This window comes from Ursus maritimus, unplaced genomic scaffold, assembly GCF_017311325.1.
Source record: "Ursus maritimus isolate PB19 unplaced genomic scaffold, ASM1731132v1 scaffold_1, whole genome shotgun sequence".
NCBI lineage: Eukaryota > Metazoa > Chordata > Mammalia > Carnivora > Ursidae > Ursus > Ursus maritimus.
Window position 1 is genome coordinate 18,295,630 of NW_024423343.1, and position 22,278 is coordinate 18,317,907.

Consider the following 22,278-nt stretch of genomic DNA (forward strand, 5'->3'; position numbering starts at 1 on the left):
ACGGTGACTCTATCATGCCTGTCTGTCACAAGTTCTGGGGGGGCCTATCCTTGTGGATCCTGAGAGGTCAAGGCAAGTGTCCTGGGCAAGCTCCAAGGACACCTCTCTATCCCGACTTTGAGTCTGGTCTGACACATAGTGGTAGTTGGTGTTAAGACAAGTCCAGGGCGGGTTATCACTGGAAGAAGGAAAACCTTTCTGGCACCTGGACTGAGCATATTTGGGACAGGTAGCACTGCCCCCTAAAGGGCACTCTGGAAACATGGGGCATTTTCTTGGAGGCAAACATTTTTGAAAGGATGCCTCGGGCATTTAGCTGAGCAACCTGAAAATCTTGAGGCCCCTCCCTTGTGATGAAGCATTCCCAAGACAACTTTCGAATGACCCACTGGACATCATGTGTATGAAAAGCCCGTTTATCAGAACTTTTTAACACGTAAACATGAAATCGTTTTTGCACATTTTGAAGAAGACTCCGTTTGCCAGGAATGTACCTACGTGTAAATTAAAACCGGACTTTGCTTTGTTCAGCACTCTGCCAAAAACCGGCTCATTATTTTGGAACAGCAGGTCACCAACGGCGGCGCTGCTTGTGGCCCATGAGTTGCCAGGAAAGCAGCAGTCTCAGTTGGCATTGTAGCTGCCGCGTCCACGGTAATCCTACGTACGCGGTGGGCAGTGGACTACATTGCCTTCTTGTTTAGCTGGGCCCAAGCTTTCACGTGTGAAATACTTGGTATCATCAATCACCTTCATTTCTCCTCTCTGTTACAGTGAGGAAATCATGTGGAGTCGTGGTCGCTGTTCCCATGCACTATGGACGGATAATTACTCATGCACTTCCTTCCCAGGCAGCCCTGGGGGCTGGACCTCGAAAATGTTGAAAACTGGGCTAAAAGCGATTTTTCCAAATGCTAGTGGTGAGAAGGGAAACACAGTAAAACCTCCCCGGGATATTTTATGAGTCTTCCCACCCCACTCATCCTGCTTTGCAGAGCATGGAACAGGGGATCTAGATGGAGATTCTTGGGGGGAGGGGTCCAGAACGTGGCTCCCCAGTTAATGGGTGATGGAATTTGCACAAGAGCTGGGCAAAGGTGAAAGGGCCTGTCCTGCCCCAAATCCCTCATCCCTTCGCTCCGCTTCACTGACCCCTCTACTCCCTCCCCACTCCAGGCGGCTAACTTCATCTAAACTCTGACCTCTTACACTCTCTACTTAACTCTGGCCCAGGGCAACCAAGACAAGAAGAAAGCAGGGCAGCATGAGCCGATCATCCTCCCATCCCATCCAACTCCAAGCCATGGGCCCCCAGGATGCCCTGGTTCCCCTGCCACCACTGCAGCCACCTGCTGTCCAAAATCCCCCCTCTCACCCTTGGGCCTCTCAGTGTGGGCCTCCTCCCTGGGGCCTCAGCTGTCTTCTGGCTCTACAGGTAGGAGCAGAGGTGCAGGAGTTGGTGCTGGATGAAGGGGTATTTGGGGGGAGTAGGCGTGGCATGAGAAACCCTCTGGAAATAGATATTTCCATCCTTTTCTGAAGACTGCCCTTCCCATTCCTCCCCCTGCAGCATACCTTGGTCCTGGCTTCTCTGCTCTGTGCCTCCCACCTGCTCCTGCTTCAAAATCTGCCCCCGGGAGAGCTCTCATACTCCCCTGCCCAGCTCTTGGCCTCCAGCTTCTTTTCGTGCGGTGTGTCTACCACCTTGCAAATCTGGATAGGCAGCAGGTGAGGGGAATTCCCTGGAGAGAAGGGGGCGGGTCCTGGGTGTGTGTGTGTAGGTGTGTGTGTAGTCGTGTGAGTGTAGGAGAGGCCTGAGGAGTCCTTCTGGCTGCCACACGTTTCCAGACCTGCCAGGGCTGCTGTTCCTACAGGCTCCCTCTTGTCCAGGCTCCATCCTTAGAGTTCCTTGTCCCTGCTCTGGTGCTGACCAGCCAGAAGCTACCTCTGGCCATCCAGACACCTGGAAACTGTGAGCACAGAGCAAGGGCAAGGGGTGAGGGTGGGGTGGGGTGCCAGTCGGAGCCTCCAGGCATAGGTGGGTGCAGGATTGAGAGTGGGCAGTGATGGGACCTGCTAGGCTGTGGGGTCTTGGAGCTGTGCTGAGCACCAGCTAGGACTGTAGAACAAAGGGGTTCTGTCCCACTTACCTCTCTCCTCTCCACGCCCCCAACTTTTCCCAGCCTCCCTTGCGCTGCGCCTGTGCGGGGGGCCTGGCTGCCATGGCTTGACACTCTGGAACACTTCTCTCAGAGAGGTGAGTGCCTGGGGATGGCGAGCAGGAGGGCTGGAGGTGGTGCCAGGATAGAGGAGGTTCGTGTTTCCTGTTTCCCGTTGGTGGCTACCGAGATGGTCTGGGGGAAGGAGCTGGGGCAGGCCCCCCCACCCCCCGGAATTCGGAATTCATTTAGAAGTCCAGGCTGAGGTCAACTCCTTGAGCAGAATGCTTCCTCTTTGTCCTTTTCTCGGCTCCTCCAGGTGTCCGGGGCCGTGGTGGTATCCGGGCTGCTGCAGGGCACCCTGGGACTGTTGGGGGGTCCTGGCCATTTGTTCCCCCACTGTGGGCCTCTGGTGCTGGCCCCTAGCCTGGTGGTGGCAGGGCTGTCTGCCCACAGGGAGGTGGCCCTCTTCTGCTCTACTCACTGGGGACTGGCCTTGCTGTACGTAAGTTCTGCGAGGCGTGGGGTGGTGACCAGTGGGCTGTGTGGGCCTGGGGGAGGGCAGAGCAGCTGACCCTACCCAATTCAGCTGCCATCTGAGCAGGGCCCATCCTTTGTGGATTTGGAATCCAGGATTTTTGCTGGATTCATTTGGTCTCCCTGCCTTTGCGCTCCCGCTGCCCCCTCTCCCCCACACCAAGTTATTCTCCTTCCTCTCTTCTCTGGGACCCCTTTTAGGGAATTCTGCCACTCCTACCTCCTTTACCCCCCACAGGATGCCTGCTTCCTCTTGCTCCTAAAGCTCCTTCTCTCTCCTAGGCTTATCCTGCTCATGGTGGTCTGTTCTCAGCACTTGGGCTCCTGCCAGTTACCCCCCTGCCCCTGGAGACCAGCTTCAAACTCTTCCCCTCACACTCCCATTCCTGTCTTCCGGCTCCTCTCGGTATGTTGGGGTCTGGGCAGGGCAGTTGAGGGGAGACAGACTGACCTAGAATGCTTGCTCAGCCTGCTACCTTTTGGCTTCTGTCTACCGCTGGAAGGCTGGCTTGGAAGGTTCTGGGGGAGGGGTCCTTTCCTGTCTCAGTCTTGCCCCTCAGGTGCTGATGCCAGTGGCCTGTGTGTGGATCATCTCTGCCCTTCTGGGTCTGCGTGTCAACCCCCTGGAACTGTCTGCCTCCCCTGAGGCGCCATGGGTCTGGCTGCCTCACCCAGGTAGGTCTGCTCTTCGTCTTCCAAACTCTGCTCAAATAAAGGGTCTATTTCTTTGGACTCAAGATTGAGTGAATTTCATTTCTGAGTTAAGTCCTGTGTTTTCTCAAAACACACAGGGAAGAGAAGTTGCCAATTTTGAGGGGCAGCCCTTATCACAGGTGTTTTGAGTGTTAAGAGACATCTGCAAGCCCACCACTCCCTGTTGATACTCCTTACCCAATTTACACATTGGTGCCACCTCCCTACAGGCATTTGAGTCAGGGACCTACGTATAAAAATTGCTTTTGAGGCATTGTGTACAAAAGTTGTTTATTCATCAATTTAATAAAGGTCTGTTGAGTGCTGACTTTGTGCTGGGCATGTGAGAGGGGACATGGTGATCAATATGACAGAGTACCTATACTCATGAAGCTATATCTGCTGGGGAATGCAGATACTAATTAGTCACCCAAGTAAACGTAACATTGCAGGTAGTAAGTGTAACAGTGGGAGGGTACATTGTATAGTGACAGCTTATAATGGAGAATCGGACTTTATCAGAGAGATCCAGAAAAGTATTCTTGAGGAAGTGATCTTTGAGCTGAGATGTGAGAGATGAGGAGGCGCTAACAGGGTGAAGGCAAGGGAGAAGAGCATTCTAGGCAGGGAGAACAGCACATGCAAAGGCCCTGTGGTAGCCAGCCATACAGCAAGTACAAGGGCCTGAAAGAAGGCCAGTGTATCTGGAGTGAAGGGAGTGAAGCAGAGTGTGGTGAGAGATGCAGTCTTGTAGACCATGGTAAAGGGATGAGTCTTTATCCTGAGTTTGTTGGTTTTGTCCCAAGAAGTTATCTTCAAAGACAGTGGGCTCTCGAGGATTCTTGTGGCACAGAACTTTGGAGGCAGGGGCATCCTCCAGACTTGAGTCTGGCCCCAATGTGGCTCTTTCTCCCTCCCCAGCTGAGTGGAACTGGCCCTTGCTGACACCCAGGGCTCTGGCTGCAGGCATCTCCATGGCTTTGGCAGCCTCTGCCAGCTCCCTGGGCTGTTATGCCCTGTGTGGCCGGCTGCTGCAATGGCCGTCCCCACCTCCCCATGCCTGCAGTCGAGGGCTGAGCCTGGAGGGTCTGGGGAGCGTGCTGGCCGGGCTGTTGGGGAGCCCTATGGGCACTGCCTCCAGCTTCCCCAATGTGGCCACCGTGAGTCTTCTCCAGGTATGTGGATGGGGGCGGGGGCAGGGGAGCTGGAGGTGTGGGAGAGGGGAAGAAACTCACACTGACTGTGTCCAGCATTCTGTCGGGCACTCCATATCAACGATCTCACTTAGGGAGGTGCCTAGAGATGATAAGGGGCTAGGAGCGTGAGAAAGACACTATTCCTTCTATGGCTCAGGCACAGTGCCTGGGCTGGGGGTCCGGTGAGATCAAGTCATATAAAGTCTCTGCTCTCTTGGGCACTTCAGAAAGGGAGAGGCAGACAATTCAAGGAACAGAGTAAGATAGGGACACCTGGGTGACTCAGTTGGTTAAGCGTCTGCCTTCCGCTCAGGTCATGGTCCCAGGGTCCTGAGATCCAGTCCTGCATCAGGTGTCCTGCTCAGCGGGGACTCTGCTTCTCCCTCTGCCTCTGCCTGCCACTGTGCCTGCTTGTACACACACACTCTCTCTCTAACGAACAAATAAATAAAATCTTTTAAAAAAAGGAAAAAAGTAAGATAATTTCAGAGTGTTAAGTGCGATTAAGAAAACAAAGCAGGTAAAAATTAAAAATAAAATCTTTAAAAAAGAGAAAGAAAACAAAGCAGGGTGGTCGTGGGGTAGTGGTTGAGAAAAGGAGGAGCCTTCAGGTAGAGTACTTCTTGAAAGGGTCACATGATGAGAAGGGGCCAGCCCGGCAGAACCCTTGGAGAGTCGAGGAGGTGGCCGTGTTTTCTAGCATCTCCCTTCTCCTAGGCTGGCTCTCGGAGAGTGGCGTACTTGGTGGGGCTGCTCTGCGTGGGGCTTGGGCTCTCCCCGAGGCTGGCCCAGCTCCTCACCGCCATCCCGCTGCCTGTGCTTGGTGAGTGGACATATCAGCAGGGCTGGTATTGAATCCGCACTCCCCCCCATCCCTGAGGATGGCCCAACTGGTTGCTTGTGGCTGGCACCCTGTCTTTCTGAACAGCCCCCCCTGACATATGGATAGCTGCGTGTGTCCACTGCCCTCATTTTCCTCAGCCCAACATCTTGGCCTCTTTCCTGGGCTTCTGGCATAATTGGAAAATGAGCCTTTTCGTTGTCTGTCTCCATCACCATGTGCCCCACCCTGCAATCCTCCCTGCTATGACAGCCCTTCCCAACCCCCTTGATTACTTCCCTACGAGACAGGTGGGGTGCTTGGGGTGACCCAGGCCGTGGTTCTGTCTACCGGATTCTCCAGCTTCCACCTGGCTGACATTGACTCGGGGCGGAATGTCTTCATTGTGGGCTTCTCCATTTTCATGGCCCTGCTGCTGCCAAGATGGCTTCGGGAAGCCCCGGTCCTGCTGAGCACAGGTGGGAGGAGGGGGAGGGATGGGAAGAGGAGCTGGACAGAACTGGGAAAGCAAGGACTGGAGGCTTGGGGCTCTCTGGACTCCAGGTCCCATGCCCTTTTCCGGGCTTTGGTGTAAATAGTTCATCTATTCGTTTAGAAAATATTTATTGAGTACCAGACTAGCCCCTTGGGATACAAAGATGCCTCCAGATGTTAGAGTCCAGTAAAAGAAATAAGATACGTGCAAACATAACAGGAGAGGTTCAGTTCAGATAAGGAGCTGCGGTGCTCGGTGGTGAGAGTTTCTGTTTGAGATGATCCAAGTTGTTTGATGGAGACAGTAACAGTGAGCTGGTTTGAAGGATGGTAAGATTTGAACATATTTAAGGGAGAGGAAGCTCATTTCCGGTGGGGGAGCCATCATAAACAACGACCTAGAAGTAGGAAGTCATAGGGTATTTCCAGGAGCAGCAAATACCTTAGCTTGTTAGTGCGGCCTACCTAATAGCAGTGGCACCCAACAGGGAATATTCAGCAATATCCAGAGACATTTTTGGTTGTTACCAACAGACGAGGGAATTGTTATTGCCATTTAGTGGGTAGAGGGGTGCTGCTTTACATGCACAGGACAGGCCCCCTCAAACAGTTATCTGGTCCAAAATGTCAGTAGTACTGAGGCTGAGAAAACCAGGCGAGAGCATAGAAGGTGAGAAGTGGGAAGTAAGGTTGGGGCTATTTTTTTATTTTTATTTTAGAGAGAGGGTGCTAGCAGGGAGAGGGGCAGAGGGAGAGAGAGAGAGAGAGAGAGAGAAAGAGAGAGATTTCCTCAAGCAGACTCCCCACTGAACAGGGAGCCTGATGCGGGCTTGATCCCAGGACCCTGAGATCACAACCTGAGCCAAAACCAAGATTCAGCCACTTAACCAACTGAGACACCCAGGCACCCCATGGTTGGGGCTTTTAATACTAAACTTTCCAGAGCCTGGAACTACCAAAACATATCTGGAGGGCATGTGGCTACTCAGAAGACAGGATGATGGTCTGGGATCTTGTGGGAAGGGCCTGGGTGGGGGAAACAGAGAGTAGGGGAACAAAGGTGTGGGGGAAGATGAGATAACAATTAAGAAAGATCCATCCTTAGCCCAAGACTTAGATTTAGGTATAGAAATACAGGACTCATTGACCCTACATAGGATCAGAGTTTCCCTCCCGCCTGGCCCCAACCCTCTGCAGGCTGGAGCCTCTTGGATGTGTTGCTGCGCTCGCTGCTCACAGAGCCCATCTTCCTGGCGGGACTCTTGGGCTTCCTCTTAGAGAACACCATCCCTGGTAAGTTGAGGCCAGGCCCCAGCACAGTGGGGAGTAGCCAGGATGTTCTCACTCCCTGGGTGGGGCAGTGGCCTGACCAACCTTTCTTTTGCAGGTACAAGGCTTGAGCGAGGCTTAGGTCAAGGGCTGCCATCTCCTTTCACTGCCCAAGAGGCTTGGCTGCCTCAGAAGTCTAGGGAGAAGGCTGCCAAAGAGTATGAGCTTCCTTTCCCCATCCAAAACTTGCGTCCCTACATCCCTCAACTCCTTCGTTGCCTCTGCCCGCTGCCTGAAGACCCTGGGAATGAGGAAGGAGGGCCCTCTGAGCCAGGAGAGACAGCCGACTTGTTGCCTGGCTTTGGGGAGCAGTGTCCTGAGTCTAGCAGAGAACTTGGGTCCCAGTGATTACTAGGACTCCTGCTCCCGTCCTGGTTAGTTTACCCTATCTCCCAGCTTGCTGGAGAGTCAGCTCCCAGGTTCTGATTTCTCTTAGGAAGAATGTGTGCACATGCATGTGTGTGTATGTGTGTGAGAAATGGGCCCACCTAAGGGTCTCATTTCCCAATAGGTGTGTTGCCTTTCCTTCTCTTAATTAGGCCTAACTGTTTCAGGCAGGGGCCATGGTTTAGTGGGCCATGATTGAATGAATGAAATTCTGCATGTCAACTCTCTATGGTCAAACCCCAGCGTTCACTTAACAAATATTTATTGAAGGCTTCCCATGTGCAAGGTTTTGGAACTGCAGATACGGATAAGACAGGGTCCCTGCCCTCTTAAGGCACCTACCATTTAAAAAGACCTGTGTAATTACTAACTAAAATCTAAGGCAAAAGGCAGTCTATAATAAAGATTCAAACAATGCTATGGGAGCAAAAAGGAAGAAATATTTAATTCTGATTGTGGATAGTGGCAAACAAAGGCTTTATGAAAGAAGCAGCACCAAGGCTGGCCTTGACAAGAGGAGGATTTTTGCTTGTGGAAAGCGGATGGGGAAAATATTTCAAGCTCAGGTATGAAGCCGGAGCAAAACCATAAATTGTGCAAAGCAGAAAATGAGTTGAGGGATTTCAAGTTTCTCCGTGGTGATGGAACATAAATATGGGGCTAAATGGAAGGGGAAATGAGACAGGAGAGAGAAAGAATGAGGTCAGATCATGGGATTTATACATGGAAGAATCCTCTTGGAAGCAATTTGAGTGTTGGTGAGAACCAGAGAGACTATCTAGTGAAGTTCAATCTCCTCATTGTAATTATTTATTTTTAAGATTTTATCTATTTGCGGGGGAAGGGCAGAGGGAGAGGGAGAAGCAGACTCCCTGCTGAGCAAGAAGCCCCAACAGGGGGCTGGATCCCCAGACCCTGAGATCATGACCTGAGCTGAAGGCAGACGCTTAACCGACTGAACCAGGCAGGTGCCCCTCCTCATTTTATTTAAAACAAAACAAAACAAGCGGTTGGACAGGTAGGGGAAGGAAGTGACCTGAGTTTGACAAGGCCAAACCCGGAGACCCCTTTCCCACACCTCCTGTGGCATCCTTTCTACTCCGCCAACGCCACTCCGAGGGGTGCCACTACCACCCCACCTCCCTAGCAGCGGATCGCCCAGCCCTCTCCCGCTCCCCAGGGCGCCGCGGCCCCCCAGCTCTGAGAGCTCCTTCCAACAGCTCGGAGGGCCCAGATGCCCCGCCCACGTCGGGCCTAGGCTCCGCCCTTCTGTCCCGAAAGGCCTCCACTCTAGGCTTTTCGGTTTGCGCGGGCCAGCCCGCTGCGGGGAAGGTGGGAGCTTTCCCGGCCGCTCACGGTAGGTGGCGTGGGGTTCGAATCCGGGCCGGGGCCGGGCCGGGGCGAGAGGCGAGGGGCCGCTGGGACCCTGCGGGCGAGCAGGCACGGGTGCGCGGCCCGGGAGCTGTAGCAGGCCTCGGCGGGGTGGGCGGGGCGCGTGCGCCGCGCGTGCGCAACCCGCCTTCCGGCGGCGAGGCTGGGTTTGTGAGGCTACTCGTTGGCGGGCTCCTTGGTGCTACAAAGCGGCGGGTGGTCGGCTTGTTACCCCCAGGGGTCCTGAGCCGCGTCTGGGCGCAGCCAGTGCTGTCGAAGGCTGACAGCAAAGGCCCCCGCAGCGAGGGCGGATGGAAAGTACGCCAGGCGGGGCTCCCGGGGTGGGGCTGTGGTAAAGCGAGCGAGGGTTGGTCCCCACCAGAGGGACGGGGCGTGGCCCACCCCGGACTGTGGCTGGGGCCTTGCTGCTCTCTGCAGGATGATGGGGGAACTGCGCCGAGAGAGGGGCTCAGCCGAGGGGCGGGACTCGATGCAGACCCGGGTTCTCGGGCGACCTCCTTTTGGCCCTCGGCGCTCTCCCGCTTCATTCAAGCCTAATGAACGGGTGAATCTAGTTAACGTGACGGTTAAAGGTGGCCTTGAAGGGGGGAAAAATGAGATACAGAGGCTCTGGACTCAACAGGACGCGCTTGGTGGGAACAGCCAACGCCAGGTCTGGTGCTGAATGTTTCAGATCTTCCTATGGGGCCTGTTGATCCTGAGCATATTTTAAATTCCTCGCCCGCCCCCCAAACAGGACAAAAAAACCAACCATACAGTTTGAGGGTTTTGAGCCCCCAGGCTTTTTGAAGTGATGGGCCAGGATAATCAACCCAATTCAGGGCACTCTCACAGGACGCACTGCGGAGTCCCTACACGGGATAGAAGGGCCGGCTTCACTTGTTCCCTTGCATTTGTGACCTTCGGCGCTGTGGAATTCTAGTGAGGGCTAGCTTAATCATTCCAAGACCTCCTCCCCGTGGGAGCAGCACGTGGGAAGCGACTGAGGTCCCATTCTCCAAACGCAAGGTTTTGAGGCTGCTGCTGCAAAAGAAAAATTGCAATATATATTTACTTTTCACCCACCGACTGACTGTACAAGTTAAGTTTTGTTACAAGGCCACACTCAAAAGGCTAGGTTATGGTTGGAAGAGCGACGGCTTAGATTGTGATGGAAATGACTGGAGGAACAGACCGTGTTAACGTGTGAATGAAATCCAAGGCATTTCATTATTGTCTTTATATTCTAAGGCGGTCCCCTCACTTCACCTTGTATTTATAGACTGAAATAATGAAGGAAATTGTATCACTTGCCCCTCTACAGGAAAAATGATCAAACTTCAGGTAAAATAGCCGTAATTATTGAACACCTACTAGGTTAAGGCTACAAATTTAGTTGTTGAACTAGAAATGTTGGTTTCCAGGAATTCCAGGGTGTACGGTGGGGCATGATGTCATCGATGGCAGTACTTTGGGTTAGGGATACATGGGGGGGGGGGAATGAGTGAAGCAGAAGTTAATTGTTTCTATCTCTGTGAAATGCTGCTCCTTGTGTTTATAATGTCTTAGTCATCCAGGTTCTCGAAATGGGATGTGGGGCTTTTTTGTCTGTTTCTGGACATAGAGTTTGTTAGCTCTTTATTTGTGTGTCATTGTTCCCTTTGAGAATTTGACATAGCTGTGGACCTCTTCCTCCCCAATGGCTATCTGCACATATGCACAGATTTTGCCTATAATTTCAGAGGATTCACCTGCATAGACTCTAGATTAAGAACCCCTGTCTTTGGGAATGTATATATCTATGTTTATTAAACATTTAGAGAATATGTTGTGTGTCTGTGTGTGTTGGGGGGGCAAAATGTAAATCCATGCCTTCTGTCTTAGTAGGGAGGAGTCCTTCACAACACTTATTTGCTGTAGAACTGTTTGTGCGGTGCCCCCGTCCCCAGGTCTGCAGTACCCTGTCTGCAGATGGAGGAGCTGGAGAAAGGCCTGTTGATGCAGCCGTGGGCCTGGCTACAACTTGCTGAGAACTCCCTCTTGGCCAAGGCGTATATTACCAAGCAGGGGTATGCCTTGCTGGTTTCAGATCTTCAGCACGTGTGGCATGAACAGGTGGATACTGGTGTGGTCAGCCATCGGGCCAAGGTAAGCGTGAAGAGAGGTACTGCTGCAGAGCGGTAGTGGATATAATTTCTGTCTTAGTGGAAGTCAGGTTACATTCACATCAGCCAGCTTGCTGGCCTGTAGGTTGCCAAGGGAGGTGGAATCAGATTGAGACAATTCCAACCAATATCCTGCCTTCTACTTAAACCCCTGAGACCGATCTTTTCTTTCTTTCTTTCTTTCTTTCTTTCTTTCTTTCTTTCTTTCTTTCTTTCTTTCTCTCTTTTTTAAAAGATCTTATTTATTTATTTGACAGAGAGACAGCCAGCGAGAGAGGGAACACAAGCAGGGGGAGTGGGAGAGGAAGAAGCAGGCTCATAGCGGAGGAGCCTGATGTGGGGCTCGATCCCAGAATGCCGGGATCACGCCCTGAGTCAAAGGCAGACGCTTAACGACTGCGCCATCCAGGCGCCCCAACTTTCTTTCTCTTTTTTATTTTATTTATTTGTTAGAGAGAACTAGTGGGGGGGGGGAGGGCAGACGGAGAAACAGACTCCCCACTGAGCAGGGAGCCCAAGGAGGGAATCCATCCCAGGTCCCTGGGATCATGACCTGAGCCCAAGGCAGATGCTTAACCATCTGAGCCAGCCAGGCGCCCCCCCAACCGGGATTTTTCCATAGCATGGTCTGTGTGTTAGTTTTTGCACTGCATACAGTACAAGGTAGGATTGTGAAGTAGGCCAATCGCTCTCTCTTTTTGTTTTCTTCTTTCCTGGTCCCCTGTTTTTGTCTTCCCTTCCTCTCAAGCCCAATGTCTTCATGTTAGCCAGAGTTTTCCTTTGCCCTAACTTAGGGGGAGTCCGTTTCCTTTTGGTACCCTTACTTCCTACAACTCCTCTTGTCTTGTCAGGAGCTGAACAGGCGCCTGACTGCCCCACCTGCGGCTTTCCTCTGTCATTTGGACGATCTGCTTCGCCCGTTGTTGAAGGACAGTGCTTGTCCCAGCAAAGCTACCTTTGTCTGCGATCGTGCGGCCGAGGCACTGATATTGCGGGTGCGGAGTGAGCTCTCTGGTCTCCCATTTTATTGGAATTTCCACTGCATCATAGCTAGCCCTTCCCTGGTGAGTGTAATTCAAATGTGGAGTGGGGAAGGGGAATGTCAGCTGCTTTGAGATGAATCTTCAGACGCTGTTATTTTTTTTTGTGGACTCCGTTTGAAATTCTTCTTCATTTGGAAAACTTTCCTTGACTAGACAGAAGGCAGAATGGATTCTTGACTGGTACGTCCTTTCTTTGCAAAGGGAACTGGCAAAGTTTTGGTTTACCTGCTTTATTGGGTGTCTTTATTCATCACTTTATTTATTATTTATTAAGCATCTACTATGGGCTAATTGTTGGGTGTCCAGATCTAAAACAATATAGCCTATTCCAGGAGTTTGTAATCTAGTGAGAAGACAGACAGACAAGGAACAGGATAAAGTATGGTAAATTCTTTGATTGAGGTAATCTCAGGATGATTAAAGGTCTGAAAAACCTTTTTGAAGAGAGAGGTTTTTGTTGTTGTTTGTTTGTTTTTGTTTTTTAGAGATGGGGAGAGACGAGGTGGGAGGGGCAGAGGGAGAAGGAGAGAGTGAATCTTAACCAGGCTCTATGCCCCCAACAGGGAGCCCCACATGGGGCTCAGTCTCACAACCCTGAGATCATGACCTGAGCTGAAATCAAGAGTCGAACCCTTAAAGTCACCCAGGTGCCCCACTGAAGAGATAGTTTCTGAGCTGAGTTTTGAAGATGAGTAGGAACTAATTGGGAGAAGACCAAGAGATCATTCTAGGCTAGAGTGCATTTTGAGAGGCGGGGAGATGTATAAGTGGGGGGCAAGTGGGGGAATTTCACAACTGCAGGGCGTTGTGGGAAATGAGGTAGACAGTGGCCGGATTTTGAGGGATTCTAATGAGTTTGGATTTTATCCCAAAGGCAACAGGGATTCACTGAAAAACTTTAAGCAGGGGTTTAACGTGATCCAGTTTGTAATTTATTAAGAGCAGTCTGGCAACAGGATAGAGTATGTACCAACGTTAGGTACCTTTCTGAACATTTCCTGTCACTGAATCCTCACGACTGTCCTGCAAGATGAGTAGTATTGCTCCCTGTTTTCAGAGAGGAAGCTGAGACTGAAGGCAATTTGTCCAAAGTCATCTAACTTATCAGTGAATGAGCTGAAATTTTACTTCCAGGTAGGTCTGATTCGAGAGCCCATTTTCAGGGACTAGGAGGGTAATGGTCTCTGCTCGCTTGTAGCTTACTAGGCCCCCAGAGCTTTTATTAGAAACTAGTTTGATAGTAAACAGTATGAACTTGTTTGCAGGAATTACTGCCACTGGTCCTTTCCACCCTTTTATATAAACAGAGCTTGTCTCCGTCAGTAGCATTAGAGGCTGGGGTCTTCTATGGGAGGCCACAGGGTGTAGGTTTATTAGCAGAAGGACCTGAAGACAAGTGGGCATCATTTCCTATATCCCTTCCTCTTTAGTTTTCTGGAGATGATGTGATGTTTTGGTATCTACAGGGTGGATGGAACAAAGTGTTTTTGAGAAACTGTTCTCTGGTGGGTTTTTTTTTTTTTTTAAGATTTTATTTATTTATTTGACAGAGATAGAGACAGCCAGCGAGAGAGGGAACACAAGCAGGGGGAGTGGGAGAGGAAGAAGCAGGCTCATAGTGGAGGAGCCTGATGTGGGGCTCGATCCCACAACGCCAGGATCACGCCCTGAGCTGAAGGCAGATGCTTAACCGCTGTGCCACCCAGGCGCCCCTCTCTGGTGGGTTTTTGATCTGGAACTCAGTAAAGCCGGACTTGAGTGCTTGGAGAACTACTTCTCATTCATCTCTGAATTTCTAAGGTCCATAAACAGTATTTAGCAGATAATAGTTTTCATATCTGTTGATTTTAATTGAGTTTTTTGTGAAATTTTCCATCCTTCTTTAGGTAGTCTTCCTCGTCCTCTTTTGTTCAAAACCCTGTAACTTTTTCTAAGTAACACCAGGGGGCACTGTTCCCTCAATAATGCGTGTCTGGGCCCAAAGCCTTTGGGCTGCCCCAGGGAAATCCTAGCAATAGCCTAGTCTCACTTTGCATCACATAGCCTTAGAAATTCACAATAGTGAGATCGAGAAGGTAGTTCTCCTAGGAGGCTGATGGGCTCTAATAGTTTTGTTTTGTTTTGTTTTGTTTTTCTCCAAAATAATGAAGAACACTTATATAATGATATTATAATTGAAAATAATATGTAAAGGGAAACCTTGCCATTCTAGGCAAATTCCTCTGATTGGGCAGCTGCAGTAAGAAAAGAAGCATCAGTGTTTGGAGTGGAATGAGTCTTGGTTGGCCACAGGGAGAAGTGAACATTGAGCAGTCGAACAATTAGGCTTTAACGTAAAATAAAACACTTACTATGAAAAAAAGAACACCAGGCCAGGGAAACCCCTGAGCCCGAGGAAGCCTTACAGGGAAAAAGTTAGAGCCAGCGGACACGGTCAAGGATGTAGGCGGATACTATTTCAGCCTCGTGTGTGTGTCTGTGAGGTCACACAGTCATAATGTTTGTTTGTTACTCATTCTTGTGATAGTTTTTATTTCATTTTTTTCAATGTGTAATTCATGCAAAAGGCAAACATTCCAAATAGCATTGAAGAAGGGTCTAGAGTGGAAAAAATAGGTCCTTCTACTCCTCTCTCTAGTCCCTCATTCTCCTTCTTTAAAGCAACTACAAATACCATCTTCTTGTGCATTCTTCAAGAAAGCTGTACGTAGGTTTGTATATATGGGTTTGTATATATGTAAGTATGTATATGCTAACACAGTCAAATACCCATCTGGGTATTTGGAGTATATATGCCTTTTCACAAATGGCAGCATGGTAGCTCTTTTCACCTAATTATAGAACTTAGAAACCATTCATAGTAATTTATTTAGATCTGCCTTAATATTCTTTACTGGTAACGTAGAGTTTTATTTGATGCATATGTCAACATGTATTTAATTGACATGCTACCTAAGTTGTTTCCATTCTTTTGTTATTACACGTAGTGACTATCCTTGTATTTATTTTTCCTAAGTGTAAATGTATGAGTAAATTCCTAGCAATGGAATAGCTGAATCAGGGGATATTTGGGGGTGCCTGGCTGGCTCAGTCGGAAGAACGCGTGACTCTTGATCTCGGGGTGGTAAGTTTGAGCCCCACATCGGGTATGGAGATGGCTGAAAGAAATAAATAAACAAACTTTTTTTTTCTTTTTAAGGAATATTTGTACCTTTAATCTTGCTCACATGATGCCAGCCTGTCTTCCAGAGTACGGTGCGCGGTGTGTCCACACTAAGTTCTCCAGGCAGTGTGGGACGGCACGGGGTAGCGAAAGCCTCGGGTCTCTGCTTTCTAGCCCATTTCCGTTTCCAGCCAGCTTCCTTCGTCCTTCCTCGTCCTCACTCTTCTTCCTAGTACCTGATGTAATTCTTTGGTGTCGTTCCTAGTACCTGATGTAATTTCTTTTCTTCATGTGATTCTTGATATTCCATATTTTGACTTTCAAAGCTGGCCATTTTATAATTTCTAGGAGTCACAGCCAAAAGCTTTTTTGTGGCAGGAAGAGCCCACCGGCTTTGGAGCCGGCAGGACTGACTTTGTAACTCAGCTCCACCACTTCCACTCTTTGTATTACCTTGGATAAGTCATTGCATTTTTACGAGGCTGGGTGTCATCATCTGTAAAGTGGAGGTACCAGTCCCAACCTTACTGTGGAGTCCTGGGGATTAAAGATAAGAACATACATAGTATTACTTAACTTCAGCATTATTGTGGACCTTTGAGAGCAAATACTCCGACTCCTGAATTTTTCCTTGAAAAAGATAAGGACCACGAGAGTGCTTGGGATTAAGCCGTTGTCATGTCTGGGTGCTCTCAGAGCCAGGGCTAGAATCTAGATAGAATTCCCAGTCTTTTGCCCTTGTCACTGTATCCAAACCTGATAGAATTCATCTCGGGATTGGTAACTGCCATTCTGCTCTCCTGCCTCTGACTTGTCAACATTTCAATGAGAAATCTTTTTTTTTTTTAAGATTTTATTTACTTATTTATTTGGCGGAGAGAGAGCACAAGCAGGCAGAGCAGCAGGCAAAAGGAGAAGCAGGCTCCCCGCAGAGCAGGGAGCCCGATGTTGGGGCTCGATCCCCGGATCCTTGGATCATGACCTGAGCCGAAGGCAGACGCTTAACGATTGAGCCACTCAGGCGCCCCTCGATGGGAAATCTGCAGACATCGGGAGATGTTATGAATAGATTTCCTCTGGAAAAGATTGGCACTCCTGCCTCTATATCCACCACACTTCCTGACCTCCGTAACTGTTGTGAGCTCTTTGGGGGCAGAAGCCTTGTGAGGTCACAGTATGTATTAGGCACACAGTAGGTATTTGTTGAATTGACTTGTGAGATGGCAACTCTTCATGTATCATTGTCTGTAAATGAAGGGGCGGGGGTCTTCCTGACCTCCTGGAGTGCTTCAAGATTTTTCCTTGTGGTGTCTGTGGATTTGCTTTGAAACCCATTACTTCAGCCACACGCTTTGTCCTAATTAACTGATCTAAGTTAGTGTGTTAGTGTACATCTAACTTTGAAATGAGTTATACCCCAGTGATTCAGAGTGGTATAACCCAATGCTATGAAATTATTTGAGAAGTTGAAATATTTTCTTTCTTTCTTTCTTTCTTTCTTTCTTTCTTTCTTTCTTTCTTTCTTTCTTTCTTTCTTTCTTTCTTTTTCTATATAGACATTGGAGTCTGATAGATAACTTCCGGCGCCTGGCATGGCATTACCATATTTAATTAGACATGGCATTGATTAAATACTGTTTCTCATTCTGTTTCATGTGATTATATTCACCACGACTCAAAGAGATCGCTGTTAAGGTGGATTCCCAGAAAGGGGCTGATTGTCACTTTTAGGAGTTTCTGTTATTTGAGGGCTGTCACTGGAGGGATGGTGATGCTGCTTGGTTACCAACTGTGATTACTTTCACCTCACCCCTCCAAGCACTGACTTGCTTTCATCTGAGGATTCCCCTGTTTTTCCTCCTGATCTCCCTCGAACAGGACCAAACCTAACCAATTCCTAGGAAAAGACGGTTGGGTCTGGAGCAGATGAATGTTCCCAAAGCAGAACTTTGGCCGCATTTTGAGCAGTACTTCCTGGAGGCTTAATTTTATCCTAAGGACCTGAACTGGGTACCAGGACCAGCTTGGGATGTGCTGCGGGATGGAAGGAAGTGATGGGTATTTATAGCTACGTTCGATTTCCGGCCTTCTACTCTGCGTCAGTACCCCTGCATTTGTCGGGTCCTAGTGGTGGTTCAGAAGCTGGGGGCTCTAACCCTTACACCCCCCCCCCCAATCTCTTCTCTTCTGATCTGTCCTTAGAGAAGCATTGTGGGTGGGTAGACGATAGCCAGTGGGGCAACTCTGGCTTGCTGCCTGTCTTTCTAAAGTTATCTCGGAAACCCAGCACCCTTGTTTATTACATGTTGTCTCTGGGCACTTTCATGCTACAGCAACAGAGTTGAGTATTATGACAGGGCCTGTGTGGGCCACGGAGCTGAAAATACTGACTCCCCAGCCCATGCAGAAAACATTGCTGACCTTTGATCTAGGGCATTTCTTCTTAGTGCCTCCTTGAGCTCATCTCCTTGGGGGAAGGGAAAGGAACCCCAATAGCATCCACTAGTCACAAAGAGATTATTGATTCTAGTTATTTTCTTTGGCTAAGGCTTTTTTCTCGCTAAGGCTACTGCACACCGTGCGTGGGTGAATTAAGGATTATTCTCTATAGCTAAATGTTATTATACGAGGACGCCATCCTTGCCGCACAGCAGCGTGGCGCTGCTTGCGTCCTTCTTACCTTGTTAAGAGCAAGGTGTGCTGACACGGTATATTCCTTCCTAGGCTGGCCTCTCAGTGACTGGCCGGCTTCTGTTACGACGACCTTACACTTTGCTGCCTTCCTGGGAGCAGACTGAAACTCTGGGCTCGTTCTGGGCTATTGTCAGCCCTGAAATGGCTCATAATCAGTGTCTGGGTCTAATTTGAGACTGATTCCAAGGCTCTCTCCTGTGTTGATTTTTGTCTTGTGTTACGCCCCAGCTAGCCTGCTCTGTTTTGGCCACACCCAAAGCCACACTTGCCTGAGGTCCGCTTGGGTCTTCTGCTTTTGTCTCTCAGTCTCTGCGCGTAGTTGAAGCATCACCTTTCGCGGTTCAACTCTTGTCACATCCTTCTTGTTAAATCTCCACTCCAGGCTGCCTGTCCATGTGTTCTCTCTTCTTCCCACCCTTTTACCTTCGCTACAAGGAAAACCCTTGAACTTTTTTCACCTACCTATTTCATTATTGTATTATTACAGTCATGTAAATGGGTTGCTTGCTTATGAAACTGTGAGTCCCTGTGAAAACATTTATTTTTCAGTATTTTTCTAGTTCCTAATACAGTGGGGAGTACTCTGTAAGTGTCTGTTGGCTGATTGTTCTCTCTTCCATGAAAGGTCTCCCAGCATTTGATTCGTCCTCTCATGGGTGTGAGTCTGGCCTTGCAGTGCCAAGTGAGGGAGCTAGCAACCATGCTTCGTATGAAAGATCTAGAGATCCAGGACTACCAGGAGAGTGGGGCTGTGCTGAGCCGAGGTGAGAGGGCATTCTTTGGGGTATTGGGTCGGGAGTGGTACAGAGGGTCAAAGGGCCTCAGGAAAAGGGAGAGTCATCTGCATTAGACGTGTGCTTCCCTGAAGAGGTGCTGGGTACTGACCATAACTGGAGACTTGATGCCCGGTGACACTTCTGTCTGCCTCGAAGGACCCGGCTGGCACCCAAGTGACAAATAGAAGCTGTCACCGAGTCCAGCCATGCCCTAGGCAATGGCAAGGAAAGACTTTGGAAAAGGGCCAACAGCTGTATAAAACTGTGGGAGGGCAATACACACTTGGGAACTTCCGAAGCATAGTTCCAGCCTCAGAATAAAAATTCAGTTGGACCTTCGTCTTTGTGGCAGGAAGAACTCCAAGAGCTCATGCTGCCACCGGGCATGTCCTGTGTTACTGATCACCCTCTCTTCCACCTCCTGTTTGCTCATCCCTTCTCCCACTGGACTCTGTTACGTGTGTTTGCTCCCTCCCAAGAAATCTTGGGCTCTGTTTCTTTTCCTCCTCACAGGCAGGAAACTCATCCTAAGACTAAGATTTCTTCTCTGTATCCCTTCTTATTACAGATCGGTTGAAGACAGAACCATTTGAAGAAAACTCCTTCTTGGAACAATTTATGGTAGAGGTAGAGTATATCACAGTAAGGATTTCCTTCCTTCTTGTGCAGCTTTGCTTTATTTTCTCTTTCCAGGTGCCTGAGTAGCGACTTGCGTTTTGGGTGTTAACTGACTTGCATGGTTGGAAAGTCCTTTCTCTGAAAAAGTTGCCTATAGAAAATCTGATAAAACTTGAAATGCCCATGAGGGAGGATAGGGTGAAATAGGGGGCAAGAATATAAAAGGCGAAAGTAGGCTGGTCAACATTTGTAAAAACATCTCTGTTCACGTACCTAGGAATTTCATTTAGAGTCCCCTAACCTTGGAAAGTTTGGTTGACCAGTTGATCAAGTTTTGCTTGTGGAGATCTGATCACAGGTCTGGATTGTGGAGCAGGGGGGCTAGTCATTATTACTTCTCCGGGCCCCTCCGACATCCCACAGCAGAGGAAGGTGAAAAGCACAGGGTTACCATTTGGGAACTGTCTTGTGGGCACAGTAGGCTGTGGAAAATCACAGTGTTTATACAAGGGGACTGGCAAAGGAATGAATGGGGAGTAGATAATTGTGGCCTGTCAGAAGCTCCTGCCTAGGTTTCCCTTCTAAGGATTGAGCTTAGCCAAAAGAAACATCTATTAAATGCCAAACAGGGGAGTATTAATAATAGTGACCTTTGATAATACCAGTCAATATTGACCTTCTCCTTCTCTAACTCTTTTAGGGCTTGTTGGTTGTACAGTTAGTACCTTCGTATTATTGCCCTTTTTTCTAATTATACATGTGACCCAAGTTGGTACTTTACTATGTAAGCAAATAATGCTATTATAATATCATGTTCTGTATAGATTTTTCGTATTTCCGACTTGTCATCTAGGCTACTTTGTAAACCCCTTGTGGACAGCGACTGTGACTCATGTTTCTTTTGAACGAAGTTAATATTTTTCCCAGGGCTAGGCAGAAAGCAGGTGTTCTTGACTTAGAACCTTCTGTTCTGCCCCTGTGCATTGGCTGAGCAAAGGGCCATCATGCTTGGGGTCTTAACACTAAGAACAAAAAATGCGTGTTGAGGGCTCAGTCCGTCTACCGAAGCAATCTAACTCTGGAGAAGAAGGAAAGCGTGCACTGTTACGTCTTGTAGTAGAACAGATTTCAAGTCTTTATGGGGAAAGAGAGACCACTAAACCTAGATTTGCCACAGAGAGATTTCCTAGGCCGTGTTTCTGTCAGATAGCTTCCTCTGTCTCTAAGTGTAGGTGTTAAGAAGGTTAACACGGGCTGGGGTGACATGCTGATACCCTGCCTTAGCCCCTCGGTGAAACAATGCAAGACTTATTCTTAGCCCAGCAGAGAGGTCCCTTCCTGAGCTGGTGCCCACATGCCTATCTACCTTGGTTTCTTGACCTTTTTCATTATGAACTTTATGCTTCAAGTCACAGAGAATGACTTTGCATTGCCAAAATGCCTTCCTCTAGCCTTTATGTCTTGGCACACATTGTTCCCTTTATCTATAATGCCCAATGCTTGGCCTTATCTACCTTGTAAACGTCTATGAGCCTTTTAAGTGTCAGCTTTGGCTTCTTTGGGGGACCTTTCCAGACTCTCCTTGTAAAGATAATCCTTCTTCCCCGCTGTAGTACCTTGGTTCCTACCTCTGTTTTACCACTTATAACTTTGCGACAGGTATTGCTGTTTATATGTCTGCGAGACTGTGCCTTTCTCCTCCATTGATTTATGAATGATTCGAGGACAAGGACTGCGTCGGATGCATTTCTGTGTCCCCAGCACCGAACACAGTGCCTAGGAGTAGTAGGTTCTCCGTAAGTTTGAGGGTGAAGACGTTCATAAATCTGCGGTAGGGGGAGTTTCATGAAAATTGGGGCAGTGTGAGTGTGGCCTGTGGATACGGCTCTGCTTGTGACACTTATATTTGGGGTCTCCGGTTATTCTGGTTTATTTCGCAGCTTTGAATGAATCAGCGCTCCCAGAGCCTCTGTTTTCTCATTTGTAAAATTGGAGACTCATCTCTTCCATGCTTTTGAGGCGCGGGGCAGCCCTGCAGAGTCGAATGAGAAAGCACATAGAATCCTGGTGCCTGCCCAGGAGGAGTATTGGTGTTTTGGAACCAATTACTTGAGGAATACTGGTCTTCGAAGTCCTGGGCAGATCACACCCAAACCACATAGACTTACAGAATTGTATGTATCTGCAAAGGATCTGAGAGACAGGTGGCTGCAGTTTTCCTATTCGTAGACTAAGAAATTGGGCCTCAGGCAACATAAGTGACTTGCCTAAGGTCGTGACGCTATAGCTGGACAGTTAGGGCCCTCCTCCGTTTCTTGTCTGGGATCATCCCTGTTTTGTTCTGCTGCTTGAATGGGTTGTACACACCAATGAGAGGAGGGTTAAGGGCTAGGATAGGGTGGCATTCTTGTGACCTCCGGGATCACCGCACCGTCCCCTGGGATCACGGAATGTCTCGCGTAGCTGCTAGAACCCGTTTCCTCACGGGACTGCAGAATTTCTTATGGCTACTGCACCTTTTCAGTTACTCTCCTTGTCTGGGGTCCTGCAAACAGGACACAGAAGGGTCATGGGGTCACCTAAGACAGCTGAAAGGATGTGCCATCAAAATAAGCAACGTAGGAAGATAAACAAACCAGGGACAGAGAGCCCGGGATGAAGGTGCAGGGGGCCGGGGCTGATGTCAGAGGGGCCATGCGGTCAGTGCGGGGGTCTGTTTTTCCTGGTTCTAGGCGAGAGGCCACAGAGATAGGGCACAGAGGGCAGTAGGACAGGGAGGTTTCTAGGATGCTAAGGCCAGGAAAAATATTTAAGGGTTGAACAGGGGTTACG

The 22,278-nt window shown here is 49.1% G+C and overlaps 2 protein-coding genes across 9 annotated transcripts in view; both read left to right on the forward strand.

Moving 5' to 3' along the window:
• The first annotated feature begins 784 nt into the window (after positions 1–784).
• SLC23A3 (solute carrier family 23 member 3) lies at positions 785–8,502 on the forward strand. 2 transcript variants are annotated; one of them, XM_008690457.2, is made up of 12 exons: positions 785–1,435; positions 1,571–1,728; positions 1,875–1,972; positions 2,184–2,257; positions 2,479–2,660; positions 2,979–3,102; positions 3,257–3,371; positions 4,311–4,564; positions 5,303–5,408; positions 5,717–5,884; positions 7,098–7,193; positions 7,288–8,502. In XM_008690457.2, exons 1-12 carry the CDS (start codon positions 1,265–1,267, stop codon positions 7,575–7,577), a joined length of 1,836 nt encoding a protein of 611 aa, XP_008688679.1. In that variant the 5' UTR covers positions 785–1,264; the 3' UTR covers positions 7,578–8,502. The 2 variants fall into 2 exon arrangements, with proteins under 2 accessions (XP_008688679.1, XP_040496392.1); XM_040640458.1 differs by lacking the exon at positions 4,311–4,564 and having other exon boundaries at positions 3,010–3,101; positions 3,322–3,371.
• Positions 8,503–8,838: 336 nt separating this feature from the next.
• Positions 8,839–22,278, forward strand: part of NHEJ1 (non-homologous end joining factor 1) — a 78,441-nt gene continuing 65,001 nt past the window's right edge. Inside the window, exons 1-5 of one of the 7 annotated variants that reach the window (XM_040640470.1) lie at positions 8,839–8,973; positions 10,875–11,135; positions 12,004–12,216; positions 18,678–18,816; positions 19,397–19,470. In XM_040640470.1, coding sequence (XP_040496404.1) covers positions 10,959–11,135; positions 12,004–12,216; positions 18,678–18,816; positions 19,397–19,470 — 603 coding nt within the window. In that variant the 5' untranslated portion in view covers positions 8,839–8,973; positions 10,875–10,958. Of the gene's footprint in view, positions 8,974–9,105; positions 9,306–10,871; positions 11,136–12,003; positions 12,217–18,677; positions 18,817–19,396; positions 19,471–22,278 lie in introns of those variants that run through there. The other 6 variants (XM_008690452.2, XM_008690455.2, XM_008690454.2 and 3 more) reach the window with 6 other exon arrangements.